We start from the raw sequence: 16,124 nt of genomic DNA, 5'->3' as shown, positions 1-16,124 counted from the left end.
TCTCGTATGGGTATGGGCGTAGCGTATGGCATGTGTTTATATTTAACAGAGTAGCTTTGGCTTCATCCAGCACACGGACTATTGAATTAAAACACCACTGCATATGCTTCTTGCGCTGTATGAAGCGAAAACTACTCTGTTAAATTATTTTACCCCAAGTTGCCAAGCAGACTTGAGCGAATCTTGGTTCCGTTCCGTATTAAACAAGTCTTTGCTTCAGAAATGTGTACATGCAATATGTACTCATTTTAGCAATTCGATGAACTTGGTTAACCTTTGGGCATGTTTTTTCTTGAAGTACGATTGACCAAGTTAGTAACAAAAAGACAACAACAACAAGGAAAAAAAAAAAAAAAAACTAAATAGTTCATTTTATTTGACGCTGATAGTTTTTTTTTTGGAAAATTTGGTAGTGACTAGCAAAGCTTTATTGATAGAGTTGTTTACAACATCAAGTCATTTGACGCTGATAGTTGATATTGGAAATCCTTGGTAAAATATAAAAATAATAAGTGGGAGATGCATATGTTGGGTAGGTACACCTAACAGCCCCAAGACAGAATTCATTGCAGATATTTTATTTCCATTTTTAAAGATACTAGTGCAACGGCTCTATAGCCTCATGTATCATATCAATCCTCTAATGAACATTATGTTGAACACATGTACATAATTACATATCATAATCACCTTTTTTTTACACACCTGGTTGCTATCCTTACAACTTAATCCTAGGAAAATTAAGGGGCATAACAACATCAAAATAATTTAGATTAATATTTTTAACAAACATTAGATAACTACTTCCCCTCCTTTACCTTTGCCATTGATATAGAAACAAGTCAGAGACACCAGCAAGGAAGAGGCTCTACTCCATAGAGCTGATACGATCTATTACATGGTTAACTCGTCGGGAAGAGCGCCATTATCTCCTAAGACCTTGCCACCCACGTCAGGAAATTTTTCGTGACCTGGCAGGGCACCAACAACTCCATTTTCCTCCACGTTGATGGGGTACTTTAATAGGTGGCCTATCAAGGACATGTTTTGATCAGTTGTGTATCTAGCCCAGTTGTCATCTGCAATTTTATTCACATACTTCACGCAATCAAGACTTTGCGGCTCCTCCAGCACTGGCGAGTCCGACGAACCTAGGTGCTCAGCCCATAGTGATTTCCTGTACCCGTAGACCTATGCACAAACCATCATTGTTAGATACTACTGCAGCACAGTTTTCCGGTCCAGTGCACCCTTTTCTATATATAACCATGCCAATCATATACCCTTTTATCATCCAACATAATTGTTATGCATTGTTTCAGCCAGTATAACTAACAAAAATTTAGAGCTTTTGGAGGGTGGTTCCCGAATTAAGCTACTCAACAATTCTTACAACCCCCTTTTTTTAAATTAAATATGTGTAGGTGTGTATTTGGATTTATTACCTGGCCATGAGGGTGGCCATTATTGCTAGCCCAAGTGTGGTGCGGTTGATACGCACCCATGGCTATTTCAGTGTCTCTTGAACCATCTAGAGATCTCTGGTTTATGTTCGCTGAACCAATGATCACATATTCATCATCGACAATCATGCCTTTGGCATGCACGTATATCATGAACCGCTTATGCTTTCTTGCCGAAGTAGCCTGTTTAAAGCTCCAATAGTTTTAAGATAAATCTAAATTTTTTAAATATTATCTCATACAAAGATATGTCATACAACTACTTACTGCAGGGTTATTTTCTGAAATATGATCTCCATATTGTGAATCATTTGCTTCACGGTTTCCGAGGCAGTAAAAGTTCAGATAATGTTGCGGGTGTTCATTTTCATGCCCGGGCGAACTAAGCTCTCGACCTATGATAGCATACATCATCATTATTGTTTGCCCCTGCAATACAAATTGATCCAAAATATTAAGGTGCATGCAAAAGTTGTTGGATAACATAAGCCCCACGATCAGGGTGGATCTTAATGCAACCTAAAGGGTGCTTAGTCACCCCCATAGTTTTAATTTTCTTAATTATTTATATTAAAATTTAATCATTTTTCTTTAAGTTTTTATATGATTCAGCCTCACGAAATATCAAATGTGTGCTTGTAGCCTAGTGGTTAAAATTCCACATTGTGGTAGTGGGCATTGTTGTAAATAAGGTATGCGCTTGTCGGACAGATGGAGTACCGTTAAGTGATTAATTGGTATGCGGCCAATTAATCGGAATTTAATGGATAATTTTGCATTTTCATTAGAAGTATGTGCATATACTGGTAATTATTAAAAATGATTAATTTAACTCGTCAAACTAATCAAAATAAACTTATTTTAACTTAATTTCATTGTTAATAATAAATTTTATGAAATTGTCATTTAGAAAAACTCAGATAAGACAAGGCAAGCAAAGTATAATACATGTAACAGATAAATGCAAGAAAAAAAAATAATAAAAATGACCAACTAATTGGCCGTATAAACGGAAATGGACGATTCATAACGGTTTGGTCATGGCCAACTACTAATCAGCTGATTAGTCGAACTAAACGGCCATTTTTTACAACACTGGTTGTGGATACTTGAGTTTAAATGATCCTACCTATCAGAAATTAAAGATTTTTACATTTTAAGTTTCAGCGCCCCCTATCTACATTTTCTAGTTCCGCCCCTGCCCACAATTTGATTACCTGCCAGAAGAGAATCTCTTGCATAGCAGTGGAAGTGGGGTTCCCCTCGGGCCACATTGGTATGACTATGTAAACAGAAAAACGCTCTCTTTTTCTGATTTTCTCTACAATCTTCAAGGCAAGCTCCATAGGTATCAGATTGTCAGCTCCTGAAATTACAAGGGTTTGCATTTTTTAATTAAAATAATGAATTATGTTTGATCCAACCAACTACCATAGTAGGCCAAGCAGTATTTCAGTAAATCTGATGATCAATCTATTGGGTCTAGTTGACTAATTTGGACTGGCATGATCAAATTATTGGACTGGTTAGTTTTGTATAAATGCTGTTATTCATTCTGTTTATATTTTTGTTGTTAAAAAAAAGGATAATTGGAAACATTGGCCTTTGATTGTTAAGATATTGACTAAACAGGTCAGGTCAGAGCCGATACAGTAGCAACCTGGAGCAGACTAATTTAATTCACCAGGTCAGCTATAAATGGGCTAGGTCGACCTGTTGGTTAGATCAACAATTTCCAGCTGCAGTCAAAATTTGTAATCAACTTTGAGTGAGGCTATAGTACTATGCATAGCGCCGATTGGTTTGTACTATGAATCCATATCTCCATTTTCAAAGTTCAAACAATCGATCTGAACCATTCAACATGAAATTTTACATTTTTTAGAATTTTTTTACTATTTTTTTAAGATAGGTAGAAAATCACTTGATCTAAAGATTCTAGACCATTCAAAAGTAGTGATTTTCTACATATCTAATAAATAGTAACAAAATTCTAAAAAATATAAAATTTAGTCTCCAAGTACATTTACATATGTAGATCATGTTGAACGGTTCAAATTGACTATTACGACTTTGAAAACAAAGATATCCAGGCGCTATGTATAGTACCATAGCCTCACTCATCAACTTTACATTAAGATGTCGGGGTGTCATGTGTACCTGTACGTTTAGACGGCCAGCCATAGGAGGAGCCAATAAAATACTGATTCTCAATGTATATGAAGTGCTTTGCAGACCTGATAGCTTTCACATATGCTGTGTGGATGCTTTGATCAATTATTAGGTTTTTTCCACGAACAAGCTTGTAAGACTAACAACATTAAACAAAACACAAGACAAATATAAAAATCCAGAAACATGACATAGTAATTTACTTGATTTCAGATTTATTATAAACAACAATATATCACCTTAGTCTCAGCTCGATGAGAAAATTCAGGAACTCCTTTCAATGATCCAGAGTCAATAGAACGGAAAATCTGACAGGTTCATATAACAGAAATTAACTTCAACATAAATGATAATTTATTTATGTTACAAATTCTTTCTCTGCAAAAATAGTATGCTTCATCATAAAAGAAGAAGATGAAAAATGGCACAGTAGATCAAAATAGGTTTAGCTACAACGGATAAAAAAAGCAAATACTAGATCAGTAAGGCGCATTAAGACATCTGTTAATGCTTATTTTTGGCAGTACATAATTTTTCCTTTCAAGAACTATAATCTAACCTGAACATGCCAGTTCTCAGGATCTTCCTCTCTTGAGACCCGCAAGTCAGGATCGCCGTATGGGTCAGTTGAAGAGGCATTGGGACTAAGTATCCATGAGATGCGGTCAATTTTAATTAGCGCGTCATCACGCCAGAGTGACGTTTTGCTAAACCAATTCAGTAATCTCCGTAGCTTTAGCTTTGTTGCTTTTCTCCAGCGTTGCTCAAAATTTATAAGTACATCATATGCCGCAGGCCCTTCTATTTTGCAGTGTAGGTCATGCCATGGCTGTCTGGGACCTTTGTTTTGAGCCTAAAAAAAACAAAAGGAAATGATAGAATTCAAAACTTATTCAGTGCACTAGTATTTTTTTTTGTTTTAGTCGTCAAATTACACCACACCACAAGTACAGCGATATAAAGCAATTCTTTCATGAAAAGGTATACACCGGATAAAAGCACAGACTTGCAATGATCCTTTTTTAATGGCATGTGTTAAAAAAAGACAAATTTCATGTATACCCTTCAAATTCCTCAAAATCACGTATTTCCCCTTCTAAAATTTATAATATCATATTAACCTTCTAAAATTTCAAGAACTCACATTTACCTAATTTACTGTCTTTTCTATTTAAAACTTGCTATATATTGGTGAAGTTCCCATTTACCCTATATTAAAAAATAAAAAATATGTAGCATGTATAAGAGAAAGGTCTGATCTTTTAATTGGCTGGTTTATGAGGGCAAATGATTTATTTCCATATTTGTGACACGCACAAAGTGGCATTTAGCATACGCTTGTGTATGCATTACAAGTAAGAAAATGAACCATTTGTCCTCACAAATGAGCCAATTAGAAGATTGAACCTTTCTTTGACACATGCTACATATTTTTCATTGCATAGAGCCATAGAGGATAAAATGGAAACTACACAAATGTAATATAAGTTTTAATAGAAAAGACAATAAATTGGGTAAATGTGAGAGTTTTTGAAATTTAGAAGGATAAATATGATATTATGAACTTTAGGAGGAGAAATACGTAATTTTGAGGTTTTTGAATAGTACACGCGAAATTCGCCCTAAAAATAGATTTCAAACAAGCAAATTTTCCTTGATTCAATTATAAAACCAGGTAACCTAATGGAAACTTAGTCAGGACCATGGCACTCCAATACCAAAACATGTCATACCCATAACATGTACATTAATGAAATTTGGTATTTTTAAATGTTAGTAGTATAGATGGTGTATGTCTTAAAATACGATCATAAACTAACATTCAGCTAAAGTCCTTTGCTACTGAACTACTATAGTCAATATCCATAACATGGACAAAATTGGCAATTGATTAGATTTCATACATTAAAAGTGGGATTATGAATATCGCCTGCAAAGACAGTGTCAAGGTCATGAAATAGCCTGTGTTGTGGTGTATCATATCGGCCATCGCAAAGATCAAGTCCTCCAATAAAAGCTGTGATCTTTCTATTACCTTGAGGCGCCGCTGTATCCAGTATCAAACATTTCTGATGATGCGTGTAAATTGACCCCACAACCTTGATTAACAAAACGTTACATGAAAAAAAAGGCATTATCACAATCATATACTTTGAAATATACAGAACAACACAGACAATTTTAAGCTTGGTTTCCTTCTTATAAATGCTAGTGTTGCAAAGGAGTATGTGATATGAAATTTCAAAAGAAAGAAATTTCCATGCAGCATGTATAGTGTTGTGGGGGTACAAACAGGGTACAAGTAATGGGAATTGTAATAAAGACGAACTAAGCTGAAATAGATAGATTCATGATATTCAAATAAATTTATCACCAAGGAAAAAAGAAAAGAAAAGATAATTTTGAAAAGCCTACCTGTTGTTTCATTATGCTAAGCTTACTACTTGGATACCGCGGTGAAAGCACACAAATAACTGTTGAATGCTTAAAATACCGTCTCGTCTCCTCATCATGAGTTTGCATCAATCCTCCCTACATAAAAAAATAAAAATCAATCAATCAATCAATCATCGATACACTAAAACAACATTCATTAGTTGACAACTAGACACTTTATGTATTACTCTTGCACTTCCATTCTCTACATCAAGTGCTGTAAATTCAAGTTGAAACATTCATTTTTATGTTTTTATGTTTTTCGCACCATATTTATAATTAGCGTTTCATTTGAAGTCTTGTCATCCCAAACAAGCAAACAGACCCTCACCCCTTCCTCTGACTTGTACCTCAACAATTCTCCTAGTGTTTTCACAGCCTCAGGCAGGGGCCTAGTCGACTCCCTGACAAGCCTAACCTCTGTGTAAATTGACCATCCTACGATATATATCAAATGCCGTGCCTCCAATATAGCATGACAAATATCCTCCCAACATTTCTCATGTGCAAATACTCTGTTGCCATCCAACCGTATCTCCGGCAACTCCCCATCTCTCACATGGGCATCTTGGTACAGTGTCACTTGTCCACCTTTCCTCATCGGGAAATACGCATCCTCCACCCCACGACTCAAGCGGTCACCAGTGATCCCATCTTTATACACTGGGTTATCATCAACTGGAGTGAATTTAAAAGCGATATGGATTCGTGGTTTGGGATCGCCCGGCTGGCCATAGGGGTCCGCCACATCAAGCCAGTTATCAAAAGGTTCACCAGAGGTGATAGATGAGACAGGGACGGTGGCGGTACCGATGATCTGAGCACCAAACATGTCGTCGTCCTTGATTACAAACTCCAGCATGGAGGCACAGTGCGCGAGGGGGATCCTGAAGTGCTGGTCCCAATTGGGTTCATCGCAGTTGTGGATGACACTGGTGCGTGCAACTGTGGTTTCGGCGACGCGAACTTTCACATATGGGTCACTGGTTATTCCCTGGTTTTAACAAGAACAACCACCACAAAATACAAATTAGGTGCTCATGCTATGGAACTGATATTACGTTATCATCTAATTACTGTACCAGAAAGCTGTTTGACCTGAAATTTTGATTAAAAAGAAAAGATAGTAACAAATTACCCTGTGATGGTGGTGGTGGTGGTGGTGATTTTGTGGATGATGCTGTTGTTCATCGTCAGAGTGAGAAGGAGAACGAGTAGTGGGAGGAGTGACGCACAAGGAGAAGCAACCACGGAGGCGCTCGGAGAAGAGGTCGCGGTTGGGGAGGTTAATGGCGGCGATGATGTGGAGGTCGAGATCGCCGTGTAGGAGGACCGTGTGGCCATGGCGAAAGGACATTGGTGGAGAAGGTGGAGAAGGTGGAGAAGGTGGAGAAGGTGGAGAAGGGAGAGGAGGGTGTTGTTGGAGTTGGAGTTGGAGGAGTAAAGTAGGAGGTTTTCTTTTCTTCCATTATTGGGATTTGGGATTTGGGATTTGGGATTTGGGAGAGTATCAAGGAAGGAAGAATTGGGTTCCTTTCTTGCTACAATGCGGCGCCAACAGCCTCACAAAATTTCAGGTCCTTGGCGGGAGCGGGACCACGGCGTTGTGGGCGTTGTGGCCATCAAGCCAAGGCTTGTGGTTGTGGGCTTACTGTTGGAACAAGAGCCCATATAGTTGTTAATTACCTTTATTGCCATTAAACATCTGCTGAATGATTGGAAAGTTCCAACCCAGCTCCTGATGAAATATGATGGATCGACTATATTCTATATATATATATATGCTAATGCTACTACCATTGTACCGTTACTTCATTGGCTCTGTATTTTGATTTCAGATTAGCATTTTATTTTTAGGCTAATGTAAATTAAACCATTGACTTGTTTCTGGGGGCCCAAAAGTCAATAATTCTTCAAGCTATTTTCATTACCTAAAATGAAATCATAACCCCCCAATCCAACACGCACAATCCTCCTTTCCCTAAAATGCTGAGCAAAAGAAGGTTTCTTCAGCTTTGTTCAAATTAATCGACAACACAGCTAGGACACTGGCATTTACAAACTTAATTGCACCTCCAAATATTGATGGCATTTAGAAAAAAAAAAAAACTGGTATATAGACATATAGTATATACCCTTCTTCTTCTTCTTTTTCTCTAATTATAATAGTTCCCCTTTTTTTTTCTTCCTTTACAAGAGTCACTACTCAAAGAAATGAAATGAACCTTTTCAATTGTTGAGATATATTATGATCCATCAAGGATAGTTGGTATTTCTATCAGTTTTACTTTTTACACACAAATTGTGCCAACTGTTTACACCTTTAGCTATCTTTTCCCTTTCTTTATACATACATGTTTATCTAACTTGCTCAAGAATGCAAAGTACTCATTGAAATACTCACTGCAAAAGCTGCTAGCTGCATTTTAGAAACAGGTGCAAAATGATCAAATTATAATTTCAGAGAATATAAACGATTGTCATGTTGTATATACTTACAGTACTAGTGTACAAGTTCTTACCATTGCAAATCCAGCACACAGAATACTGAACCCTTTGAACTCAAAAGGAGCTTCATCAGACAAAAACCAAGCTAAAAAGGGAAATATTATAATTTCTAGTCATATTTTAGATCATGGGAACAATTATGAGATATCTGTTATTTAGTGTATTTATATTTTTTTAAGACATACCTGTCAGAGGAGTGAATGCAATTGGGGCTATCATACTGGCAAACAAGCTTATTCCAGTAATGCAACCTTGAGCTAATCCCTAATTTTCAAAAATGTTGTTCGATAAATCTAAACTACTGCTGATATTAAAATTGTTAATTTCAAACTATAGTACCTGTTCAGTGGATCCAGCCTTTCTGGAAACAATGCTCCTGATCTATAAATTAAGAAACAAGACGAACTTGTTAAATTTTGGTATATTGTGCATAGGGGGGGGGGGTTGGTATTTTACTTACAGATGGATAGATAAATACGGTGAGGACAACAAGTGATGCTGCGAAATAAGGCACCTATTAAGTCAAATAAATAAAAATGCAACATTGAGTAAAAAAATGATATAGAAGTGTCTTTAGAGTATAGTAGAGTATTTTGTCTTGAATTTAATAAAATCAAGGTTCAGCAGCATACTTTTTCTTGGTTATAATTTTTTTTTTTTCAAATCACCCAACCCGCATAATAAATTCAAATTGTTCAAAATTGGTTCATTCTTGTGGGAACCCACCCTGTGTGGGACTGAAGGACTGAACCCGAAATACCGTTACAGAATTAAATACACAATTAAATACATAAATATATGATTTGTAAGATAAACCAAATTGATGATTTGATAATGAACAACTGAAACCCTTGCATACAATAAAAATTAAAAAATATATATATAATAACAAATGATAGCTGATAAATAATGCATAAAACTCACCCAATAGGACCAAGCAATACTGAAGAAGAAAACCTGCGACATGTATCAATAGTTGAAGAAGCTCAATCAATAACTGTGAAGTCGATGCATTACCAGAGGTAATAAAAGAACTGCAAATTAAAGCAAAAGGTAGCTTACATATCCACAGCATCCTAAGAGCCCAATAATAAGTAGTTTCTCCTCACCTAGTCTTGGAGCCAAAAATGGCATCAGCGCAAGCTGCATTGATTATGATAAGACTCACTTCAGACAATACAATTTTATAAATCAAAGCAGGTAGGGTCCATGATGCAAAATGTGTGGGATGAGTCTAGAACTGTTAACTCGTGAATCCTGTACCAGTCTCTGGTATGGTAGTAGCTGATAGTTCTATTAGTGAATCAAGTGTTGAGTTGCTAAGACCATCTGCACTGTTTTGGGATTTTATTCTGGGACCAGAGGGAACTACTTAGACTTAATTTTTGTAAATACTGATTATCTGGTAATACAATGGGCCTTTGCCTCTTTTCTGAAAAAAATTATAAATTAAAGAATCAGTGTTTATTTTAGTAATAGATGTATACCTGGGATAGGGTAGCTGCGGCATTACTAGTTAGCAACAAATCGGCAAATTGGTTCTTGCTGAAGTGAAACTGCACCTTTAGATAATACTGAAAAGAAAAAAAGAAAAAATTTATGGATAACATCAACTGTTTAATTAGATAGTAACTCAAGTAGTTAAACATACACATAAGTTCCAGTAATAATACCAGTAAAGCAGTCGAAAGACCAGATTCACCGATGCTACTAAAGAAGGTAATTATTGCTGCTTTAGACATGGTAGAACTGTCAGCAAGAAACACAGAGAACAGACAACTCAGAAATCAGAACAAGAAGTCATATAATTTACAAATACATTTTCATATGGAGTTAATGTTGAATGGTTCAGATCGATTATTAAGACTTTGAAAATGAAAATAATTAGTTCATAGTACAAACTAATATGCGCTACGCTATGCATAGTACTGTAGCCTCAGTCATTTCAATTAGCAACTTTTACCTGCTAGTGAGGAGGTTGGTCATGTCAGAAAAGGAAGGGATCTTGCGAAAGGCTGACAGATTGGGAGATGGCTCAGTGTCAGTAGAAGGAGAATAGAGGGGAGTGTTGATCTCCTCATCGGAGATGGCAATTCTATTTCCTGATTCTGGTAAAAACGCTCTTAGATAGATGGCTGTAATCACCTTTAACACCGCTGAAACCTGTAAGATTACAGTACACATGAGGTGGTGACAGAGAGAGAGAGCAGGCGTAAATTTATGTGATGTAGACATGCAATTAGAAGAGAGAAGAAGAGACCTGAAAAATGGAAGAGGTGGGGAGGAAGCGAGCGGCTAATATTCCAGAGACAACTCCGGCGGTGCAAACGCCAGTGAATGCACCAAAAACCGCCGCACGCCGCCGCTTGTCGACCTTGTCAGCCTGTCAACAACAAGTCGGGTCACTAGTCATCAGCCGGGCCGGAAGGAAAAGAGAGAAATTTAAGAAGAATTTAATTACCATGTAGGCAAGAGATAGAGAATCCACGCTACCCTCACAAAACATCCCAGCAAATATTTGGATCACATAAGCTGCATAGAAGTACACCGTTGATCGACTATATGCCAGTATAACTGTCGACATAACTCATAACAAATTAATTCAAAAAATTAAATTCATACTCAACAATGTACGTGCATGCTTCCTTAGATATGATTTACATAAATTAAATTTAACACGACCAAAGCTCACCAATATATATATGAGGAGGGTTCCAATGCCTCATTTTTTTCATTCCACATCATACCTCATATTTTATATTTTTATTTTCAAAGTTCAAATTGTCGATCCGAACCGTTCAACAAAATATTTATACTAAAATATGCATGGAGATGAAATTTTATATTTTTTGCAATTTTTTTTGCAATTTTTTAAGATACATACAAAATCACTATTTTTTAACCGTTAAAAAAACAGTAATTTTCTACATATCTTAAAAAATAGTAAAAAAATTTCAAAAATTATAAAATTTCATCCTTAACCATATTTTAGTATGGATATCATGTTGAACGGTTCGGATCGACAATTTAGACTTTGAATATGAAGAAAATGAAGATATAAAATATGAGGTATGATGAGGTATACAAAAAATGAGACATTGGAACCCTCCTCTGTGTGTGTGTGTATATATATATAGAGAGAGAGAGAGAGAGTTGGGCTAGCTAGGGTGAGCCATGGCTTATTGCGCGTTGGTGAGCTATGGTTCATTTTAGCCATTTTGAAAATTCAAACAACTGATCCGAACCGTTCATCTTGTTCTCCATATTGAAATGTGCTTGAAGACCAAATTTTACATTTTTTGGAATTTTTTTACTATTTATTAAGAAACTTTGAAAATCGCTGATTCAATGGTCTAGAAAATTTTACTTTTTTTTACTATCAAAGCAAAACAGCAATTTTCAAAATTGCTTAATAAATATTAAAAAAATTCCAAAAAATGTAAAATTTAGTCTCCAAGCACATTTCAATATAGAGATCACATCTAACGGTTCGGATCGGTCGTTTGGACTTTGAAAATGAAAATACGGCGTGGAGTACAAACGCTTGGTGAGCCATGGCTCATCCAAGTCAATCTCTCTCTCTCTCTCTATATATATAGAGAGAGAGAGAGAGAGAGAGAGAGATGGGCTATGGTGAGTTGCGACGTAATGCGACTATTTTACTTCACACTCATATTTTGCAATTTTAAAGTTCAAAACGTCGATCCAAACCGCTCAATATGATTTCCATATTAAAATATGCTTGGAGACATTCATGTTGTAATTTATTTTACTTTTCAAAATTGTTTTCTATAAGATCAATAAACTGATAATTAATAAAAGTAAAATTACCATACTAAAACAATTTATTATTCAACCTCCCAATCCGATGCTAAACGAATTCCCCAAAATAAATTATGACATAAATGTTTAGCTCACCAAATGAATCAATACTAACTGATTAAATTTCCGAAATTTTTATTAATAGGAAAAATATTAATTAAATATTGAGATTAGAGAAAGCTTTTGAATTTTTTTCAGAAATAAGAAAAACGGGATGAGAAATCACGGCCATTGGCCGTTATGCTTTATCCCGACCATAGTTAGTGCTTAATTATCCTCCACTAAGCTCTAACTGGTGAACCGGGAAAAAAACAAAAAAAAAATCAGTCCGTTATGGCTTGAAACGGACAGTGTCCGTGATGGGACACTACGACCAGGAAATAAACAGCGAAAAAAATAAAAACCAAACCCTGTCCGTGATGCGTAGTACCGGACGGAGAAAAAAAAAGGGGGGGGGGGGCCGTGATGGGCCATCACGGACAAGGGACTACAACTACGAAGATACCCATCACGGCCTTGTTTTTAATTGTTTTCTCTGGCCGTTATGGCGCATCACGGACATAGGCCGTTTTACCCCATAACGGACAGGATTTTTTCGGTTTTTTGTCTGTCCGGTTCAGTTATTAATTAACGGTTTAGTTAGATAATTAAGCAGCTCACTATGGCCGGGATAAAGCATAACGACCAGTGGCCGTGATTTCCCATCCCGTTTTCTCTATTTCTGAAAAAAATTCAAAAGCTTCCTCTAATCTAGATATTTAATTAATATTTTTCCTATTAATAAAAATTTCGGGATTAAATTTGTCGTTTGAAATTAATTTTTTTATATTTAAATTAGTTTTAGGAGCCTGATAATTGTACTCCAAACAAAAATGAGATCCATGAAGAATAACTTTCAAATGAATTTTGCGAATCTAAAAATATAAATGTTTTTTACCCGATTTTCTTTTTCAAATGAGATCCATGAAGAATAACTTTCGAGTTATATTTGTGTCGTAATTTTTTTTACCACTTTAAATCTCTGTGACTTTCGGTTTTTTTTTTTTGCTTCAAACTAATTTAAACCTCTGTTTACAAGTATATAAACCTCATTAATAACACTTTAAATCTCTAGAATAAAATATATAAACCTCATGTACAAAGAATTTAAACCTCAACAATAATATTTCAAAGCATATAAACCTCAACAATAACACTGCATTTACAAAGCATATAAACTTATGTACAAAGTCTTGAAAATTTTAATAGTTGTAGACTGAGATTTAAAAACTTGAAAATTTAAAGTGCTAATGAGTTTTACTTTAAAAATACTCAAAAATATTTCTTCATGAATCTTATTTGAAAGATAAAATCAAATAGAAAACGTTTATATTTTTATATTCGTTTCATCACGGATCGTTGGGAAAATAAATTATAATGAACAGAAAAAAAAGAGTGGGTGAAAATAATCTTTTCTTTTTTGGCTTGAAGACAAAAATAGTTGAGAGTTAAAACTATCTAGAAATGCTTTCAGACGGATGTTTATATGCTTGCGAGTAACATTTTAAAATGTTATAAACATAGCTTTAAATGTTTGGATATTAGCGCTGGAAACGAAAGTTAGACAATATTGGAAGATTTTTCTGTTAAACTACTTGAGGGACGCGCTCGGATATGATGGTTCGGGGTACCAGAACATTTCTCTATTCTACTTATACATATATTTTAAATATAATATGAAAAGATAAGCTAGAAAATAGGGTACATTTCACTCGGAGTCACTAAACTTTGTCTTTTGTCACAAATTAGTCACGTTTTGTTTCTCTATAGCCATTCAACTTTTCATTTATTTCAATCACTACCCTATAACTTTTTTCATCCAAATACAGAAAATATTGTTATCCTTCTAGTACATTTAATTTCTAAAAAATTGTATCTATTTTTGAAAAAACAAACAAAAACTTTAAGTTATTTAATGATTATTATTCAAAAAGAATTCTCAAAATAGAAGTGACTTTTGAATCGGATGGAAATAGAAGTGACTTTTGACTTTAAGTACATTTACTAGAAGGATGACAATATTTTATGTATTACCTAGAAGTGACTTTTTAATCGGGATCAATAACTCAGAATCCAAGCATTTTTACTTTTTTACAATAACACATAATGAAATATATTAATTTTTCTTACAGCTGCGAAAAATTCGACTGGAAAAATATTGATCCGGATTATTTGTTACAGTCGTTCTAATAAATCAAATTATATTGTATTTTCATCTATTTTCAAAGAAATATATTCAACATTTATAATATTTCAATTCAAAAAAAAAAAAATAAAATAAAAAGTTCTTTTTTAAAAAAAAGCTTGGAACTGTGAATTTTTTTCATAGTTTGAATATTTTTAAAAATATTCCTAAACCATGATTATTATTATTAAAATATTTTGTTAATTGGGTAAAAATAAAAATGTCGGTTCTCAGGCTCTCGGCTTATAAAAAAAAATGACAATAAGATTATAAGAACAATAATAACTTTGCACCAAACAAAAGTGCCTGCTATAGATCTTTTGTTGCATACAATCAATTGACGTTCCGTGCAGGGACGAACCCACCTGGAACTAGAGGGCAGTTGATCCTCTTAGATTTTGAGTTTTAATAAAGATTTATTGGTCTTAAATAACTTTGCTATCCTTAAATTTTTTTTTTGTCCTCCTATGAATTTTTTATTTATAATATGAGTTAAATTTAAGATTAAAATTAAAATAAGTTTCTTGAATTATGATTGATAATTACAATTATAAATTAGAACATCATAAATTATAAGTCAGAACTTTGAAAAATATAAGTTAAAGTATTATTTTTTTTAATAAAAAATCCAATTACTTAACGAGTTTTAAACTCGATTAGTTTTTTAAACCTGATTTGTGATTTTCATCCTCTTAGATTTTTCATCATAAATTATAAGACTAAGATGGCGCAGAAATTCCACAATAAAGATATATTAAAAAAAATTGAGGTGGAGGTTGACATATGCATATTGCATGCATGTGTGATCCCCTGAGCTCCAACTAATTATGGCATGCACTGTGAATTAATTGGCATGCATGAATGGGGTAAAAAAGAAATTAAGAGGATCGAGATCGAGATATATATATACCTGCGGGTGGAATAACAAGAGTTAAGGGAATAGAGAGCAACGCCTTCCGACCAAATTTATCTGATAAGTTGCCCACAAGAGGAGTAACAACAAGTGCTCCCAATCCTACTATCTGCGATCGAGGATATATTTTTTTAAATAAAGAAAAAATTAAGAAAATTAAAGGAAAGCATGCATGCATGCACGTACAGCTTGTTGGAATCCAGAGAGATAGATGGCGAGGGAGCAATGGTCGTTGCCGGGGCAGATGGCCTCTAGGGTTATATCAGTCATGGCCGGAAGGACCATTCGGTTCGACGAAGCGAAGAGGAAACAGCAAACAAACAGATGCCTTAACCCTCTAATTACCTCCTTCATCTCTAATTCTTTTTTCTCACTTTAAAATTCGATACGAATCAAACGATTAAAAGCCGACTTTGAATAAAACTTTGTTAAAAGCCTTTAATTTTGAATAAAAACCCCATGCACCCATCAAATTTAGTATAGTAACAGTCAATCCTCGAAAAAAACAAAAGAAAAGAAAAGAAGAAGAATATTAGTAACCGTCGCATATTTTACTGGCAGATATGCATGCTATATATATATATAT

General features: G+C 34.8%; 2 protein-coding genes across 2 annotated transcripts; both read right to left on the bottom strand.

Annotated features, from left to right (window-relative positions):
- Positions 1-596: 596 nt before the first annotated feature.
- LOC144557793 (phospholipase D delta-like) lies at positions 597-7,594 on the bottom strand. Its single transcript, XM_078306384.1, has 11 exons — positions 7,210-7,594; positions 6,340-7,065; positions 6,051-6,167; positions 5,540-5,734; positions 4,195-4,488; positions 3,875-3,943; positions 3,624-3,774; positions 2,681-2,829; positions 1,731-1,892; positions 1,446-1,646; positions 597-1,191 (listed from the first exon to the last, which is right to left on the bottom strand). The coding sequence occupies exons 1-11, from the start codon at positions 7,426-7,428 to the stop codon at positions 895-897; spliced, it is 2,580 nt and encodes an 859-aa protein (XP_078162510.1). The 5' UTR covers positions 7,429-7,594; the 3' UTR covers positions 597-894.
- A 272-nt stretch (positions 7,595-7,866) lies between these two features.
- On the bottom strand, positions 7,867-15,892 carry LOC144557795 (uncharacterized). The gene is made up of 14 exons (XM_078306386.1): positions 15,725-15,892; positions 15,536-15,647; positions 11,041-11,153; positions 10,840-10,962; positions 10,543-10,742; positions 10,253-10,328; positions 10,067-10,153; positions 9,642-9,722; positions 9,504-9,536; positions 9,040-9,093; positions 8,919-8,960; positions 8,765-8,843; positions 8,594-8,664; positions 7,867-8,490 (listed from the first exon to the last, which is right to left on the bottom strand). The coding sequence occupies exons 1-14, from the start codon at positions 15,890-15,892 to the stop codon at positions 8,443-8,445; spliced, it is 1,287 nt and encodes a 428-aa protein (XP_078162512.1). The 3' UTR covers positions 7,867-8,442.
- Between the last annotated feature and the right edge of the window lie 232 nt (positions 15,893-16,124).

This window comes from Carex rostrata, chromosome 8, assembly GCF_964058835.1.
Source record: "Carex rostrata chromosome 8, lpCarRost1.2, whole genome shotgun sequence".
Lineage (NCBI taxonomy): Eukaryota > Viridiplantae > Streptophyta > Magnoliopsida > Poales > Cyperaceae > Carex > Carex rostrata.
The sequence above is the reverse complement of the archived record's forward strand: the minus strand, read 5'-3'. Positions and strand labels throughout refer to the sequence as shown.